The 16,986-nt window shown below is 39.7% G+C and overlaps 1 protein-coding gene across 1 annotated transcript in view; it reads right to left on the minus strand.

Annotated features, from left to right (window-relative positions):
• Positions 1 to 1,014: 1,014 nt before the first annotated feature.
• The window catches only part of LOC143213186 (protein groucho), an 82,511-nt gene continuing 66,539 nt past the window's right edge, over positions 1,015 to 16,986 (minus strand). Inside the window, exons 9-12 of the mRNA XM_076432820.1 lie at positions 15,604 to 16,142; positions 9,022 to 9,297; positions 3,605 to 4,208; positions 1,015 to 1,856 (exon numbers count right to left, since the gene is read on the minus strand). Of these exons, the coding sequence (XP_076288935.1) occupies positions 1,749 to 1,856; positions 3,605 to 4,208; positions 9,022 to 9,297; positions 15,604 to 16,142 (1,527 nt within the window). The 3' untranslated portion in view covers positions 1,015 to 1,748. The remainder of the gene's footprint in view (positions 1,857 to 3,604; positions 4,209 to 9,021; positions 9,298 to 15,603; positions 16,143 to 16,986) is intronic.

Genomic DNA, 16,986 nt, shown 5'->3' on the forward strand with positions numbered 1-16,986 from the left:
AAATGCGGACAATTATTACTTTTTAAATTCCTGTTCTAAAAATTGCGATTTCGTTCGTTTCAAGCTCGCTATTGAAATTTTTCAAAAATCATATCAATCGCGTAATTCAAACAATTAAAAACGTGATGTTTAACTTGGAGACTTCGGAAAGTATATTGAATTGTAAAAAATGCAGAGCGTTGCATTTAAATTGGAAAATCAATCAAAATTTAATAAATCGCTAAAGCTAAAAAGCAAAAGCGGGAAATTGTGATTGAAGAATTTCAATTGAAACATTTACACTGTAATGCTTGAATTGCTGCGATGGGAATTCTGTAATTTAATTTGGCTATAAAATTTGTCAACCTCTTTCGAAATAAACACTCGGAACCACTCTAATGAGTGCATTGAAACAACAAATGCAATTAAATTTAATTTACGACACGCATAAAACAGACAACTAAACTGCGAATTTTGTGCATGTATGATAAAACTGGATAAGTCAACCAAAACTGAAAAGATATTAGTAGAACTCAAGAAAACAATTACGCTACTATCAACTTATTAAAATTATTAAACGAGGAAATATATTTTCACTTGATTTAGACAATTTTTCTTTCGCATAAAAATCTGCACAAAAATCTACACCAAAAGAAAGCATCGAAATTATCTTTTACATTACAATTTTAAATGAAAGCATTAGATGACGTTATTGAGGGTGACTTGTTAGTTCGCAATGAAAATTGCTGTCACCGTTGTAGGTTCCGTTAAAAAGTTTAGCCATGAATCATAGATTTTTTCAAAATTATGCAATAATCACCGGTCGGTAATGCGTTACAATTTGTCTAGAAAAATTGCAAATTGCATGAAAACATCTGCAGTCTAGTAATAATAAATAAAATTACTTACCTTCCTCGGGCACGATCCTTCTGCCGAAAACAAAACGGAACAAATCGAAGAAAATCTCGAAGTTGTACAGCTCTATACTAGGACGTGGGTTCCGGATGCGAGGACAAATAAAAATCGGACTTAATCTCGAGTATCACTTTTTATTTAATCTTCTCTCATCTCGGTTCTCTTATATCTTCTAAGCCTGACAATATTTACACAATTCATTTCATTAGCTCGCCTTTCGTCTCACTTTTAGGGGACGTAGAAAAATATGACGGTATGCTTAAAGACTGTAATATAATATTTATATATACATATAATATGTATACGTATATACAAAATGTACAAGGGGCGGGGGCCGTGTATGTGAAGGGGGGATGAGGGGCGGGGGGAAACGCTATTACGAATGCTAGCGTTTATTCTAATTAACACGCGGTCTCGCCGCCTGAGGAGATTTATGCGCGCAACGAGCGGAACGAAACTGATTTCCCGGACTGCCGGCGAAAAATATTTATCTTGGGGGAGAGAGAACTCTCGATCGGTCCCGGCATTAAGAGATCAATTCGGACAGGAAAGAAAACAGATGCAATTTCCCTCGTCGTTGGTTAACCGGTTACTTCGCGATTTCGTCGGATTAAACAACGATCGAGATCGAGCGACTTCCCTCAAATCGACGTTTCCTTTTTTCCCAGCTCTCGTTCGGCTCGTTCTCGGCGTCGATCATTGCCTCGTCAAGAGTAACAACAACAACAATAACAAGAACAACGGCAACAAACGTCTCTCATAATGTTGTATAAGAACTATGTACACGCTGCGGAGAGCCATCTCGAGCGAATCAGTCCGTCTTCTGGTCGCGGTTGCGATCCTTAGATCAGCGTTCAGTAGATCACCTCGTAGACGGTCGCCTTCTTATCACCGGAACCAGTCACGATGTACCTGTCGTCCGCGGATATGTCGCAGCTCAGCACCGACGACGACTCCTTCGACTGAAAACGATAGAAGACACCGGCTTCGTCAACGATCTGCTTCGATCAGACATCGCTAATTGTTACAACACAACATTTAATAGTTATGGCCTACAGGATTTGCACTTCAAATTCAAGCTTTCGTAGGTTTTGTACTCCAAATTCATCCTTTTGCAAATCAATTTCAATGTTTTACAGGATTTGTACTCCAAATTCATCCTTTTGCAAATCATATTCAACCTTTTGCAAATCAATTTCAACGTTTTACAGGATTTCTATTCCAAATTCACCCTTCTGCAAATCAATTTCAACCTATTACAGGCTTTGTACTCCAAATTCACCCTTTTGCAAATCAATTTCAAAATATTAGAATTAGTAAAAATATTAGAACGTTTAACCCCTTGTCGTATTTTAACGAGTCACACTCGTCATGAAGATTTTAACCAAAGTCTAACAAATATGAATGTTACGCCTTTCTTTTTAAATGAAATGCTTGAAAATGAAAAACTTGATTCGTTTGTAATAAATATTTAAGCATTAAAATAAATGTAGCCACACGAAAAATATAAACTTTCTTATCTCTTCTACATTTTTTAAGATAAAGATGTTTTGATCACTGTTACTAGAAAAAAATCTAGAAAAAAATATTGTCCACGAACTTTCAAAGTTGAACAGCCTATGCTCCTGCTGTAGCGAGGTAAAAAAATGTGATGCAGAGTACAAACTTCCCTTATCCCAATATTTGCGGCCAGTCGTAGCATGCGTAAATTTTCAAAATTTACACGTTCGCTACCAGCCGTCACTTATGTTTGACGACCATGATTTTGTATTTGCGTGCAGAAAATCAAATTAATTTTACACCTGTAGTTATTTCAAGTTACAACTATACCGCAGATTTCATGCGTCTGCGACATGAAATAAATCGATCAAAGGGGCAAAACAGCAAAAACATTTGAAGGATTTTCATGATTCTCTTTCTAATTTCTCTTTCTAACATTTTGTACGTATTACTGCTGACGAAAAAGAGCCATGTACCCATTACTACATTTGTCCTACATAGTTCCGTTAGGCTTGAGGGTAGAAGAAAATGTTACAGGGAAAAGTTGCATTGTTAAAGGAGGCAAAAATACGGTGATATAAAAAAATGTTCTGCTTGTTGTCGTTTTCAAGGTTTTTCGGAGGTCATCGATCATTTTTAAATGGCACCATATGTTTTTAACTTGTTGTAGCTGATGTCAAGACGAGTTCAATGAATAGTTAGAAGAAAATTGGTCTTATTTTTACCTTTTACGAAGAATGTTTTTTCCATAAAAATATGAGAATGATTGACAATTTTGTTTGCCTCGCCAACGAGAACACATTCTCATTGAATTGTACAGATTCATCCAGGGCAAAATATGTATTTTTACGTATTTTCATCTCATTGGAAAAAAATACCGCAGTAAATCGTACACCCGCAGCAATAGGCACATTTGTCCTAAATAGTTCCGTTAGGCTTGAAGGTAGAAGAAAATGTTACAGGGAAAAGTTGTACTGTTAAATTTGGAGACAAATATGGTGATATAAAAGAGTGTCAGAACACTCGGAATATGAGAAAGATTGACAATTTTGTTTGCCTCGCCAACGAAAACACATTGTCATTCAATTGTACAGATTCATCCAGGGTAAAATATGTATTTTTACGTATATTCATCTCACTACGAAAAAATACCGCAGTAATAGGTACAATTAGCTCCTGAAATAAGTGTAAAATCAGAAAAGGTTCTCACCTGGAATATCGATGCTCCGTAAGGCGTGCGCCACGCGTTCAGCAGGTTGTCCTTGCCGGTGGAGACGAACCATTTGCCACAGGACGCGAATCTCAGCGAGAGTACGCAGGACTCGTGCAAGTGGAGCTGATACTTGTCCGGCTTGGTGGCGTGCAGCACTTCGACATTCGAGTTCTCCATGCCGACCGCGAGCCACTCCCCTGTGGGACAGTAGCCGAGGGAGAATATCTGCGAGGTGAAGTCGTGTTGCTGAAGCTGTCTGCCTTCCCGGAGGTCCCACGAACGAACGGTGTTGTCCAGACCACCGGTCCACAGCTTCGAACCGTCCGCGGAGATGTCGATGCAGGACGCGCCGTCCGTGTGACCTTGGAACTGTCTGACCAACGTCTGATTCTGAAGATCCCAGACGGCGATGTTGCCGTCGCTGCAACAGCTGAAGCAGACCTTCGAGTCCGGCGAAATGGCCAGCGCGTAGCAGGCGGGGGCGGAAGAGATTAGCTCGGCCTTGATCCTCGGCGTCGGACTGGCCAAGTCCCAGATGCTCAGCCGACTAGCCTCGCCTCCGACTATCAGGGTCCTGCCGTCCGGCAGCAGCTTCACTGACCTGCACATTCCAATGCGAAAACTCTTGTGAAACTGTCGACAAGTTTTTCTTCATCACTGCCTAGATCAGTGCTTCTTAAACTTATGTAGTCCGGGGCCTCCCTCTTGAACAACATTCTTTTTGCGGACCCCATCCCAACCCTAGGCATTTCACGTAGATCTCAAGACTTATATGTGAAACATGAAACATTTTGAACATGAAAATGATTTGAATGACCTTGTTTTAGCAAAAATATCTGTCAATCTGTTAATGCCAAAACTGTTTTCGCGGACCACAGTTTAAGAACCACTGGCCTAGATCATACAATTCTCTTTTACGAGGAGACAGCACGGTTCCGGAAATCGCTTTTTCGTCGGAACCACACTGGATCGTCCAGCACATATTAGCACTTCATTATCTCCGCTTGTTTTGAAAGTATGAAAAAGTTTCATTAGCCCCTTGCACTACGATTTATTCTACGGTTACCGTGATTAGAAAACTTCTTTATCGATCATAATCTCCTAGAAAAATGAGAATATCCATGCAGTAAATCCTCTATAGACGCAACCATTTCTATACGATAGATGCGACCAAGAATATACCCCCAACTTAGTAATCTGATCTCGGCGCGGTATATTGGTGTGAACCACTACTAACGCGACGCGGAGAGTCGCAGTCGCCGGTACAGTAACATCAATAGTTAATCTTCTTTATTTTTCATTATTTTTTTATGGAACTTTCGCCAACATATTTGTGGCATTTTTCTGATTGAAATAAGACCAAACACGATATAATTTCAACTGTATTTAGTGGTTTAATTGACGATGTTTATGCAATTTGCAATTATTGTAGACGAATTTGGAGAAAATCGAATGAAATAAAATCTTGTTTTTCGTGGTAGTAGCCTTTTAAGAACTGAAATAAATGAAAATCGTACTAAATTCTGTTGTATTTTGTATCCTAGCATTTTTTGAAAATTTTCCACACGTTCCAATTACGTGAGTCACTCGTACGATGCTCTAATATTTCAAGTCTGTTGAGTCAACTTTTGTTCCTGGAAAAGCAAATTGACGCGACAGTTGATCAAAGAATGAGAATCCGGAGCGAATTGGCCACATTTTCACAAAAGACCGAGAAGCATTGTTCAAAAGACTCGCTAACTCGGTTGTCCACGTAACGTTAATTAACCCGAGGCTACTATGTGCCGTGTTTTTACATCCTGGTATCGCGCGAGGTATCTTAAGAACGAGTTCAACAAACACGTAAAAGTGGAATAAAAACTCGTGTCCTTTTTGTTCAAAACTTAATGACCGAGACTCCTTCAAAACTACCTTCTTCATAAATTCTAGGGAAGTTTTTTTCCGTTTTCTGTCCCAATTGCGCGGAGATCTTAGCACATACCTCTATATTAGATATGAAATGATCTCTAGGCTTTTATTGTTGTAATTTATATTTGTTTTTAGAAGATTACTGCTATATCAGAGGATTGCATAAGTTCGTGCCCGACTTGAAAATAAAATACAATGGTTAAATTTCTAAGATTTGGTTAAAGATTGGTAAAATTAAAATTAACAAATGGTTAAATTCTTTACAATTAGAACAGAATAATGACATTATAATTGATTAATAAAGTTGTATGTATTCTTTAAAATTTAACCATGGAATTTTATTTTCAAATCGAGCATCTAATACATTGTTTTGTAAAAATTGCAAGACTGACCTTACTGAGATTTCGCACAATTTTGATAACAGTACGTGCTTGAATAAATAAATTTATGTAATAATTTATAATGGAAACATCCTTATACTTGCAATAATTAATAAATAAAAATATGAAACCGGTCATTTGACCGGTCGTGGTACGATTATATAGAGTTGAATAAATAAAGGAAGAACCAAATGCGTAAAAAACCCGTTTTATCTACATTTTTTTTTTCACATTCGACAAAGGAGTGCAAAGGGTTAACTGTTGGCAGATCTAGCGTTAAGTAGCCGAGGTTCCCGTGTTACAAAACAGAGATAAATAAAGAATTTCACGATTCTCGTTTAATATGCAACGACGCGTCATAAAATCGAGAGGTCCGTTCGCTCGGTTTCACCGGTTATAAAAATGATAATTATTTTTGCGCATCCGTCCGTGGCTAGATCGAGCGCGCGATCGCGCTGCCCGTGATTAGCAACTGTGACTGATGGATGGATCATAAAGTACCTTTTAATGTGGGGAAGCGTGCATTACCGGGGGAAATGTATTGAATTTGCCGGTGGACTGGACACACACCGGTGTTCAAAAAACCTGCTGGAGGTCCAATTACCGGCCGTATCGGCGGGCATTAACAGTCATACGAGACCGATATTATTCCGTCCCGCGACGGTGAAACGTGCAACGCTCGCAAATGCATCGTAAAAATGCCGAACATCCCGTTTATTCTATCACCGACACTTCCACGTGATTTTTCAACGTTCCGCGCCACGCCGGGAATACCGAAAATACACGACGCGCGATCGCGATGTTTCACGCGTGGCCGCACGCTTTCTGCTCACATAACCGTTTCACCCTTGCGCTTTCGAAAATAAAAGGAAATTGGCAAAAACGTTGTGAATATTGTCGACTCGAAAATATCGCGTAATCCCTTGCGGTGTACACGAAATTCAATTTGCAATTCATTGCTTCTTCGTAATATTTCAAATCGCGTGCTCGCTCGTCCACGCGCGCGCGCAAGGCTTTATTTATGTTAGTTACGAACCGTGCGATTTCCATCGCCGGTGCTTGTACAACGGGTCACATCAGCCATTACACTAATATCAACCGTATATCAAATTGAGCTTACGACACAAATTCTCTGCGAGATATTATGCACTTCAATTTTTCTGTTATTTTGTTTTTTATTGGGAAACTTCCGACCCGGATAGCACACGATGCCTTAAAACGTCCATTTTAAGTCCATTTTAGCGCTGACAGTCTTATTTAATTCTAGTTTCCGCTCTTTTTTGTTGAAAAGAAGCGTATAAACCATACCCATAACGTGTAAACGTTCTCCAACAGTAGATCGATCGACGTTTAATTCAATTGACAGTTCCTTAAATGTTTGACGTGGATTTCCATCAAGTAATGCTGGCAAATCTGTATCTTCGAATTTTTTGGCACACCATCGCGATCTTTGTCCCTTGCGTCGAAATCATGGTTTTTAAACCGCCGAAACCATTATTTACAACTTGTATTTGATGGAGCATTGTCCAACAAAATAATGCAACATGACTTCCCGCAAATGCTGCTTACTTGGAACGAAAGTCGACATTTTTCACGCGAAAAATTGACTGCTGTTCACGAGTTTCAGTTACTTTTATTGAACCCTTGGCATAGCAAAACAGTGTGAACTTTGGACAGACAAAGGCAGCTGTTCGAAACAACAACCTGTTTCGCAACAAGGTTATTGTACAAAAGTTTATAAGATTATCCGTTCCACTATAGTTCGAAAGGATTTCACTTAATTACATGTTTATCTCGTTGTAGGTACAAGAGCGTAATGAACTATTCCATGTGGAAGAATGGATGAGGGGGACTTCATGCTCTCAGGTGTATCAGAAGTAAACACTCGTCTCTCTAGCGTTAAATTGAGTAATGAGAGAACCGTCGTACAGCAAACCGGGTTACTATTTCACAGACGGGGTCTGGCGTTATCGTGAATGAATAATATATGAGCTCGGACAGCTGAAAAGTTTGCTAGTTAGCTCCTTGCTTTATAACAAGGAATCGGATTCATGATTTCTCGTTTTGACTTTAATATAAGTTGCGAAAAATGTTGCACTTCCTTGAAAAAAGCGATTCCCGAGGTCATTTTTCCCTTTGCGAAAAAGTTCCGCGCAGCTTTGTTAAAGAGTTATTAACGAACTGCCATAATTAGACAGCGAATTTTATGTATTTATTACAAAAATGAGTGGACGTAATTGAAAAAGGTAAAATTATTAGGGAAATTTAAACATACTGCTACAATATTTCCACAATCCTTTAAACAAATCAAGAAAGAAAATAAACTTCCACTTCGCTCCTGGTTGTTGCAATTCAGGTACAACATTTTTATTTTGCATAAAAATTCGCTGTCTATTTATTAGATATTTCGATAGATTTATCGAGGTTTTGATATGAAATTTTATCGTCATTTCGTATACCACAGTCGTTGAAATAGGACCGATGTACTTCGATTTTATATAACGATATTTCACAAGCTCCAAAAATGGCAAAACGATTGCAAATCCCTGAATTGTTGCAAAAAGTGAACAAAATGAAGGAAATGAAATCGTACTTTATAGTGATAATGAGATTATAGACGCAGAAAATGTTCAGGAGTCCTTGGAAAGAAGAATTAAAAAGAATCTTGAGAAAGATCCAAACTAAGATCGAAACGTTGATTTTGTTTGACAATTACCAAAACTGCTTTATAATTCGTAATAAACGATCGAACCGTTGCGCCGAAAGCATTTAAAAATTTATTAATACCTTACCGACCGGTGATTATTGCATAATTTTGAAAAATCTATGGTAATACATGGCTAAACACTTTTTAATGGAACCTTCAATAGCAACAGCAATTATTATCGCGAACTAATAAGTCACCCCCAATAACGTCATCTAATAGTTTCATTTAAGATTGCAATGTAAAAGAAAATTTCTACGCTTTCTTTTGGTACAGCACAATTATTGAAAATCCGATTAATATAGGCGTCCGGTAGGTAAAGTGTTAATTCGAGTCGCTGTACCTATGGTAGCGTTATCGAAATGGGAGAGCTGAAAAAATGAATACAGGTCGATTAGTGAAGAAGAGGGAGAACCACTGACCTGATATAGTTATCGGGCTGCAGACAGTCGAGCTGCGATACGGACTTGGTGCTTCCTGTGCCGCCCTGTCCGATGTCCCAGACCTTGACGCATCCTTTGCCGCCGGTGTACACGTACTTGGTCGGATTCGAGATCGTGACGGCGCACACGACCTCCCCGTGACTGAGGGTATTAATTTGCCGCGCATGACGCGGTATCCCCTGCGCGATCAACGCATCCGGTGGGAAGGGCACCGGCTGCATCTGGCCCTCGCTCGACACGTGGAAGCTGTACGCACTGGAACACAGATCGGGAGAAAAAAATGCGACTCGTGCGGCGAACAGGCGTGTTTACCAGCGACGATAGAGGCTCTGCTCCCCGCAAGGCAGATCGCTAGCCGGCAAGCTAGTCTCGCATCTCGAGCGCGCGAGCATGCTTCGCGGACCCCGCATGACTCGATGGCTTGCTCGGCAATCAATCGTGAACTTCCTTATGGGGCTACGCCTAGCCAGAAACTGCAAAATTTCAGACATTTCGATCGTCGCATTTTCTCACTGAATTTCAATCGCGAGCGCACGATCAAGCGTCCGCAGTCGGCGACCGAATGCGGACACTTAACTGTGCACTACTGTATTCAAGTTATGCTAGCCGATTTTCGGAGAACTTATGCGAGGAATAGTGTCACTTAAGGCGGCAGACTCGTTTTTCAAAAGCGCTAGATAGAAGATCAATCTAGGCCGCAATCGCTCTCAAAAGTCCCATTTTTACGTTTACGAGGCGTAATTTAATTTTAGTTATTTTCATAAAGCTGCGACAGCTACATGCTGCCGAATAATTCAAATTACGAGTTTCTGGGCCTCTTTAAGGGGGAGACTCGTTTCTAGGATTGCAAGGGCGCGGGATGCGCCTTCTCATTACTCCATAATGCAAAGATGGGGTTTTTTAGTAGTCAAAAGCGCTAGATAGAAGATTAATCTAGGTCGCAATCGCCCTCAAAAGTTCCATTTTTACGTTTACGAACTGTAATTTGCATTATTCGGAAGCATAAAGCTGCGCATGGAGCTATTTTCATAAAGCTGTGACAGCTACATGCTGCTGAATAATACAAATTACGCCTCGTAAAAGTAAAAACAGGACTTTTGAGGGCGTTTGAGAAATGAGAAGGCGCATCTCGCAGCCTTGCAATCCTGCCTGCGAGCCTACCCTCTTAAATTTCGATAAATTTCTAACGCTTAAATTTGCACGACCCGTTCCCACTCTTTCCCTACCACTTGCTTACTATCTCGAACTTAGCGGGACCATATCTGAGTAGACAAGGATAGTGAATAAAACTACTAGAGGAAAAGAGACGGACGTACTCTGATAATCATGTAAGATAATGAAGCAATAACGAAAAGTTCAAATTCAGTAATTTTTGGTAGCTTTTAAAACGCTCTACCGGTGGGTTGTTGACTGTTTTCTTAAATCGGAATAATTTTATAGCCTTGATGCAAATAACAGAATTAAGGACATATGTACGTATGATTGCCATGCATTAAGGTTATAAAAGTGGACCGATTACGTCAAAGTTATACTATCTATCAAGGGATACATTATAACAGCGAAAAGAATCTTTTCTCGAGGTCACCTTTCAACAAGATTTCAAGGTTCAGAAGTTTTGTATCCGAAGAATTTGTTCATACAACAGTAAAGAAGGTAGATGTGTTTAAGAGACGGCATTAAATAAATTCCGGTAACAAAATCGCAATTTACAAATTACAAACGAAACCGCGGTTTTGTTACCGCAATTTATTTTGCAACAATGACTCCTGATACTACTTCCTTCACCATCGAATTGTAATTGTTACAAACATGTATCTGCCGAGTAATTTAACCACCGCGCAGATTATTCATACATCATAAATGACAAAGTAGACAGATTAAACTGTGTAATAATGATAATGTAACAAACAGAGAATCATATTCCCTCCCTATGATCACATCGTTGGGTCTGATAACGTGATTGCAAAGAGCAGCGTGCGCGATATTCTCAACCGTTTATCGATATCCCATTGTGCATATAAGGGCCGAGGATGAGCCACGTACTGTCAATCAACTTTACAAAATGATAATGACGGAGAGCGAATTATTAAAACGACAGTGGTGGGCGTGAGAATGACACGTCGGTCAAAAAAATCTCCGTAGACCCTTTGAAATGGAATAACTTTTCTAAAAGTGGACCAAACGACGTGAATTTTTACCGGAAAAATCTTAACCTTTCTAAAATTTGATACTAAACCTACTGGACCTTAAACGTAACTGGTAGGTACATGTTCCCTTACAAAACTGACAAGATTTATTTTATTTAGACTTTGTGCGGCTTCTATTGTAATACTTGATCGAAATCGTTTTTATTATTTCAATAAATGTAAAATAAAACATCTGGAATTGGTGATTTTGTCTAACAGTAGATGACTAACAGGAATTGCATCAAAATTGATTTTACAGGTTTTTAATACGAGCCTCTAATTGAGATTGAAAAAATACTATTCATACTAGCTAGAAACGGTTAGATTTCTACTGCTTTTAGGCTCCAACTACATTATTCACTATATCTAAAGACTCTTACATTTTTCTTTAAAAAAAAGTTACTCCATTTTAAAGGATGTATGGAGACTTTTTGACTGATTGTAAGTCTATTAAGATTGTAATAGCTTTTAAATTAAATTAATCCTTTAGCTGTCAATTTGACGGGTGTCCGTAAAGATAGGTATACAAGAATGTCCTAGAGTGTTAAAATCGCACGTCGGTCCACGAATAACTCGAGAAGTTAGATCGGGCTTCATCGCGGATCTCGTTCTCCGATTCCGGAAGTCCGTATCCATTATTCACTGAATCAAGTCGCTAAAATATCGCTTACACTTCGGGCAACATCCTCACGAAAATAGATATATATCTGGAGGCAGGAATAAATAAAGAGGGTGATTAATTGGCAACATCGATCGGAACGAGCGCGGCGTTCCTATCGTGTCTATCTATGCAGTTTTCGAAGTCGTATATTATCTTGTACATTAATGGACGTCCGGAAAAAAGAGGGGAAAAAAGAAACGCCGTGTTACACATCCGTTGTGTGCAACATTTCATGTCGTATCGCTCTTTATCTTGACCGTTAATCTCGTCGCACAGACATTTGCTTTGAACTAAAAAATATCGATAACGCCGCCGCGTGTGCTGACCGCTCGCAGCCACAATAAACAATAGGGTCGCGGAATTTTCATACCGAACGGAAATCACAGATAAATCGAGATCCGGGCTCACCGGTTCACCGAATATTGAGCAACATTAGCAACATTATTATTCAAACAGTCCGTTATCGCTTATCTTGTGTTTATGTACAGAGTTTTCCAGACTTTTCTCCCAATCGTTTAGCTTTTCTTTAGTCCACACTGTTGTATTTGCAGCTGTTTTCTGCGTTTCGAGATACCTGTCATGTCATGATAGACCTGAGGATTTTTACGCAAAATAAAAATTGTCGAAGTCGTTGGTAAGATATGGTAGCTAGATGAAAATGTATCTTTGCTTTCAATACTTAGAGTGACTTCTACTAATATTCGGACACTGTTAAAAAGACGATAACATTTTTAACATTGGACATATTGCAGAAAAAAAATTTTGAAAGAAATTGCAAGTTGTCGGAATTGCAGAGAAAATTCTAAAAGTTGTATTTTGCAAGTTGTCGGAATTGCAGAGAAAATTCTAAAAGTTGAATATATTTTGCAACTTTTTGATGTGGTCTTATATGGAAAATCTAGAAAACAGGTTTCGTAGATCTGTATTAATTAAACATATTCTGAAAATTTCATCAAAATCGGTCAACGTTCCAATGAGTTACAAACGTTTAAAGAAAAATTATTGTTTTTCACGATTTTCGGCCTCTAAGTACAATAAACCTCAGGATTTTTACATCTTTCACATTAGATATAATTTACCTACAAATTTATCTTCAAAACGTATTTTTCAAATTTTCAATATAGGTCCACATAAAAAAGTTGTATAATACAACTAATATTTTTAATATTTTCTCTGCAACTCCGGCCAATTTCAATTTATGTAAAAATTTCTTTTCACATCCTATAGTAAACTAATTGCTCTAGCTTCCCAAAGAAGTTCAAATAGTATACTCCAATATTGAAAAAGTTATCGTTTTTTTTTAGAGAGCGTCCGAATATTAATGGGAGTGTCACCGGATCAGACTTGTGTCCCAACTCTACCTTCCCCTTCTACAACTCTATTCCCCCACTTCCACCGCGGTGCAATCACGTGACGCGTTTCATCTCTGTCTCTTTAGAGGTTTAATTGACGATGAACATTTCGGGCGCAAGGACGGACAGCGTATGGGAAAGAAAGAGACGCGGAGAGTCGCAGTCGCTTCGCGCGTGGTCTCTGTTTACACACGTTGTCCTTCTCTACGTTCGGTTCCGCCTTTGAAGCTCAAAAACTAGTGTACGATACTAGTCTACGATAAATGCTAACGTATCTCCCCGAGGCTTTTGCGTCTATAGAGGATTTACTGTAATTGCAAATTAAGAAAATTGGAAACCGTCATCTTGACGGGCCCCGTAAACCTAGTGTTAAAGACTAATTAAACACAAACGAGTTTTGCGAATTGTTGAATTGGATTACCATATTTATCTCGATTTGGCGAGGAAAACATGGAAAACCTGTACAAAACGCCAAACATGTCTGCTTGTTTCGAAGTCATAAAAACAATATTAATATTGAGCGTGTATGAATATGCGATCCCGTCCCTGAGAGCCCGAGACGTTCTTCCATCTACTGGAATCTTCCACGACCTACGTAGAGTTTCGCGAGTGAATTTATTCGTTCACAGTTCGGTCGCGTCTATAAACGCGCTAAATATATTTAATATCCTTCGTCCAATATTATACGACGCGCAGTCGACGCGGTCTTATCTTAAGGCACCGACGCATTTTCGATCTACAGGAAAGCAAACAGCTTGTAGTTACTTAGCCTTCGTTCAATTTAGATTTGTTTGGAGAACTGGTTACGCGAGTCTCGGGACGCACGTCACTTGCCAAACCCGAGAGATATCGTCCGCATTGAACGACAAGGTAAACGGAACACCTTCGTGTATGTATAGCTGGGAAATGATCTACATTCTCATCGAACCATCAGCCCCGGGACTTGAAATAGACGACGACGACGACGCCTTGACTGTCCGATTAGCAACTGTGTCACTACTTTCGAATTACGACACGAACCACTTTGAAAAGCAGCGAGTTTCATCGGCTGAAGTGATACCTTTCGATTGATCTACGATCCATGCGCTTCGCTATCGACCGATTTCAAGTGGATCTCCAGTGTTCTTTCCTTACGTGCACGTCAACATGTGTTTCCCGTTATCTGATTTCTATTCGCGACACGTTCTGAAAAGGTGATTCGACAGTTGGCGAATAGACCGCGGACGATTTTGCTAATTATCTGTCTGTCTATAATTAACCCTCTGCGGATCGAAAGTATGGAAATCTGAAAATTTGTAGGGTAAATGTACCTATTACTGCGATATTTTTTCCCAATCAGATGAAAATACGTGAGTAAGTAAATATTTTTCCCTGGATAAATTTGTACGATTCAATGAGATGTTATTCTCGTCGGCGAGGCTAACAAAATTATGGTCTCAAGATTTGAACAAACATTCTGCATAAAAGGTCAAAATAAGGCCGCTTTTCTTCTATCTTATTGTACGTTTTTTGTATTGCTTTAAATTCCACAAGGAAAGCTTTATTATTATTTAGATACCTACTTCGATCCCAGAGATTTTAGATTGATTGTAACATTGTAACAACGCGTGACAGTTGTCAAGTATTTTTGAATAATAAAAATTTATTTTCGTGGATCTCTGCGTTTTTACTCTGATAAATTACAAGCCTCTTAAGCAATACCTAATCTTATATTTATGAAAAAGATATTTATTTCTATAACACAATATATTATTTCGGTGGGTCTGTGAGACCCCACCTCACCAACGCCGGGTTAATAACTAGACTGCGGATTTTACGCATTTATGACAAAAATGAACACGAGCAATTTAAAGCAGTGGACATGTAAAAGCTGTTTAAGGATATCGATCTATTAGTCTCAGTTTAATAGGATAATTAAAAGAAGAACACAATTTCTATGCGATTCCTGTGCCCCGCGATCACTACGAACATTTTTTATTTTGCATAAAGATGATCCACAGTCCAGAATCCTGTTCAGGATCTTCGTCACGAGTCTGATTCGATATTGCAAGACAATTTGGGACAAGTGGTTAACCAAGCGTCCACATACTTTTGAGCGGAGGTGTAGACCAACGATTAGACTTTCTATTTCCGTCGAAGGATCGGTTAAAATGGATCAACGCGCCTTTGGAAAAGCACCGGCAGTAGATAAATGTGAAGTGCTTCTGGCGTTGAGAGCGACTTCCCCTAATCATCGAGTCCGAGACGGTTCATTCGAATCAGTCTGGTCGATTAGAACAGCAATAAAAACCGGGTGGGAATTGGACTGACGACAGGTTTTAAAGAGCGCGTTGAAGAGAGAAGACGTGTATGTAGTACTCACGGTTTGCCTCCGGGTACTCCAACGGATCCCATGGGATTCCTCATGACGTGGGGATCGTAGAGCTGCGAAGGTGGTGCTCTAGGCGCCACGTAGCCGTTATAGCCCATCATGTCGACATGAGGATGTTGGCCAGCTGGTGCCAGATGGTGTGTCGGCGGGCCGGGTGGGTAGTGCTGAAGATAGGCGCTCGGCACACCGGGAGGCGGTGGTCCCTGAAGTAGCTTGCCTGAACCCGAGGGTTTCAAACCGGCTGAGCCGATCGCCGATCCAGAGGTCGGCGTCAAAGGTTTCGAGATTGGTGTGGTTGGCTTCTCCCGTTCCTCCATCTTCTTTGCCGAGGGTGTGCTCGCGTTGCTGCTCGTCCCACTCCTAGGTGAATGCGGCGGCACATCTTTTTTCGTTTGAATGCTAGCGCTCATCGCAGGCACCTTGTCCAAACCGTTCTCTCGCGGCGACGTCGTTCCGTTCACCACCGGGCTGGTTGGTCCCTCGCTCGCATCGTCCACGACTAGGTCCTGATCGCTTTTCTCGCCGTCACTCTGTTTCGATAATAAAATTGATCAGAATATGTATGCGTGACAAATTTCTTGGAATTCTGTTGGGAATCTAAGTACACTGGAAACGCGAGAATTCTTTTAAAACTGTTTTATTTAACAGCGCGGAAGGACACGTCTTTACAGTTCGGCCAGCGGACTCGAAGTGAAGGAAAAGAATGTCGCACCTTTATGAAAGGTGTTTCTTCTACGGCACCCCCCCTCCCCCAGGGTTCTTCCAAATAATTAAAGAAAAATGTGTGCGAAGTTTGAGCTCGATCGGATAACGGGAAAACGGGAAATCAATTTTATCAATAAACAAAAAAAAAGAAGAAAATATATTAGAAACCAAGTTTAGCAAGTTCAGAAATGGAACACATTTTTCGCTAATGTCTGTTGATAAATTTCTCAATTCTCAATTTTTGTCGCAACAAAAGAATAAAAGAAACAGCCTGCCCACCTCTACAGATTTTGTTTAACATATTTTTCGATAACAGTTTAGAAGATTGTGAGCATTAAATTAATTATTTTAATGTTTCATTCTTTTGGGGCACGTTTTCCGTTATCCCATCGAGCTCAAACTTCGCACAGATGTTTTTTTTTTAAATTATTTGGAACAACTCTGGAAGGTGCCGTAAGAGAAATTTACACAAAAATATATAAGAGCCAGTATTACATTTTCAATAATACGGAAAAATGACGTATACAAAACTCGCACGACATAGATTTTTATATGGGTGAAGGTGTTTCGGAGACTTCAAAGTCACCTTGAATTCTGTAAACTTGTTGCATAAGAAATGTCCGATTTTAGAATGTAATTGCTACGAAGCGTTTAAATCAAGAAATGCTA

Source organism: Lasioglossum baleicum, chromosome 10, assembly GCF_051020765.1.
Source record: "Lasioglossum baleicum chromosome 10, iyLasBale1, whole genome shotgun sequence".
Taxonomy (NCBI): domain Eukaryota; kingdom Metazoa; phylum Arthropoda; class Insecta; order Hymenoptera; family Halictidae; genus Lasioglossum; species Lasioglossum baleicum.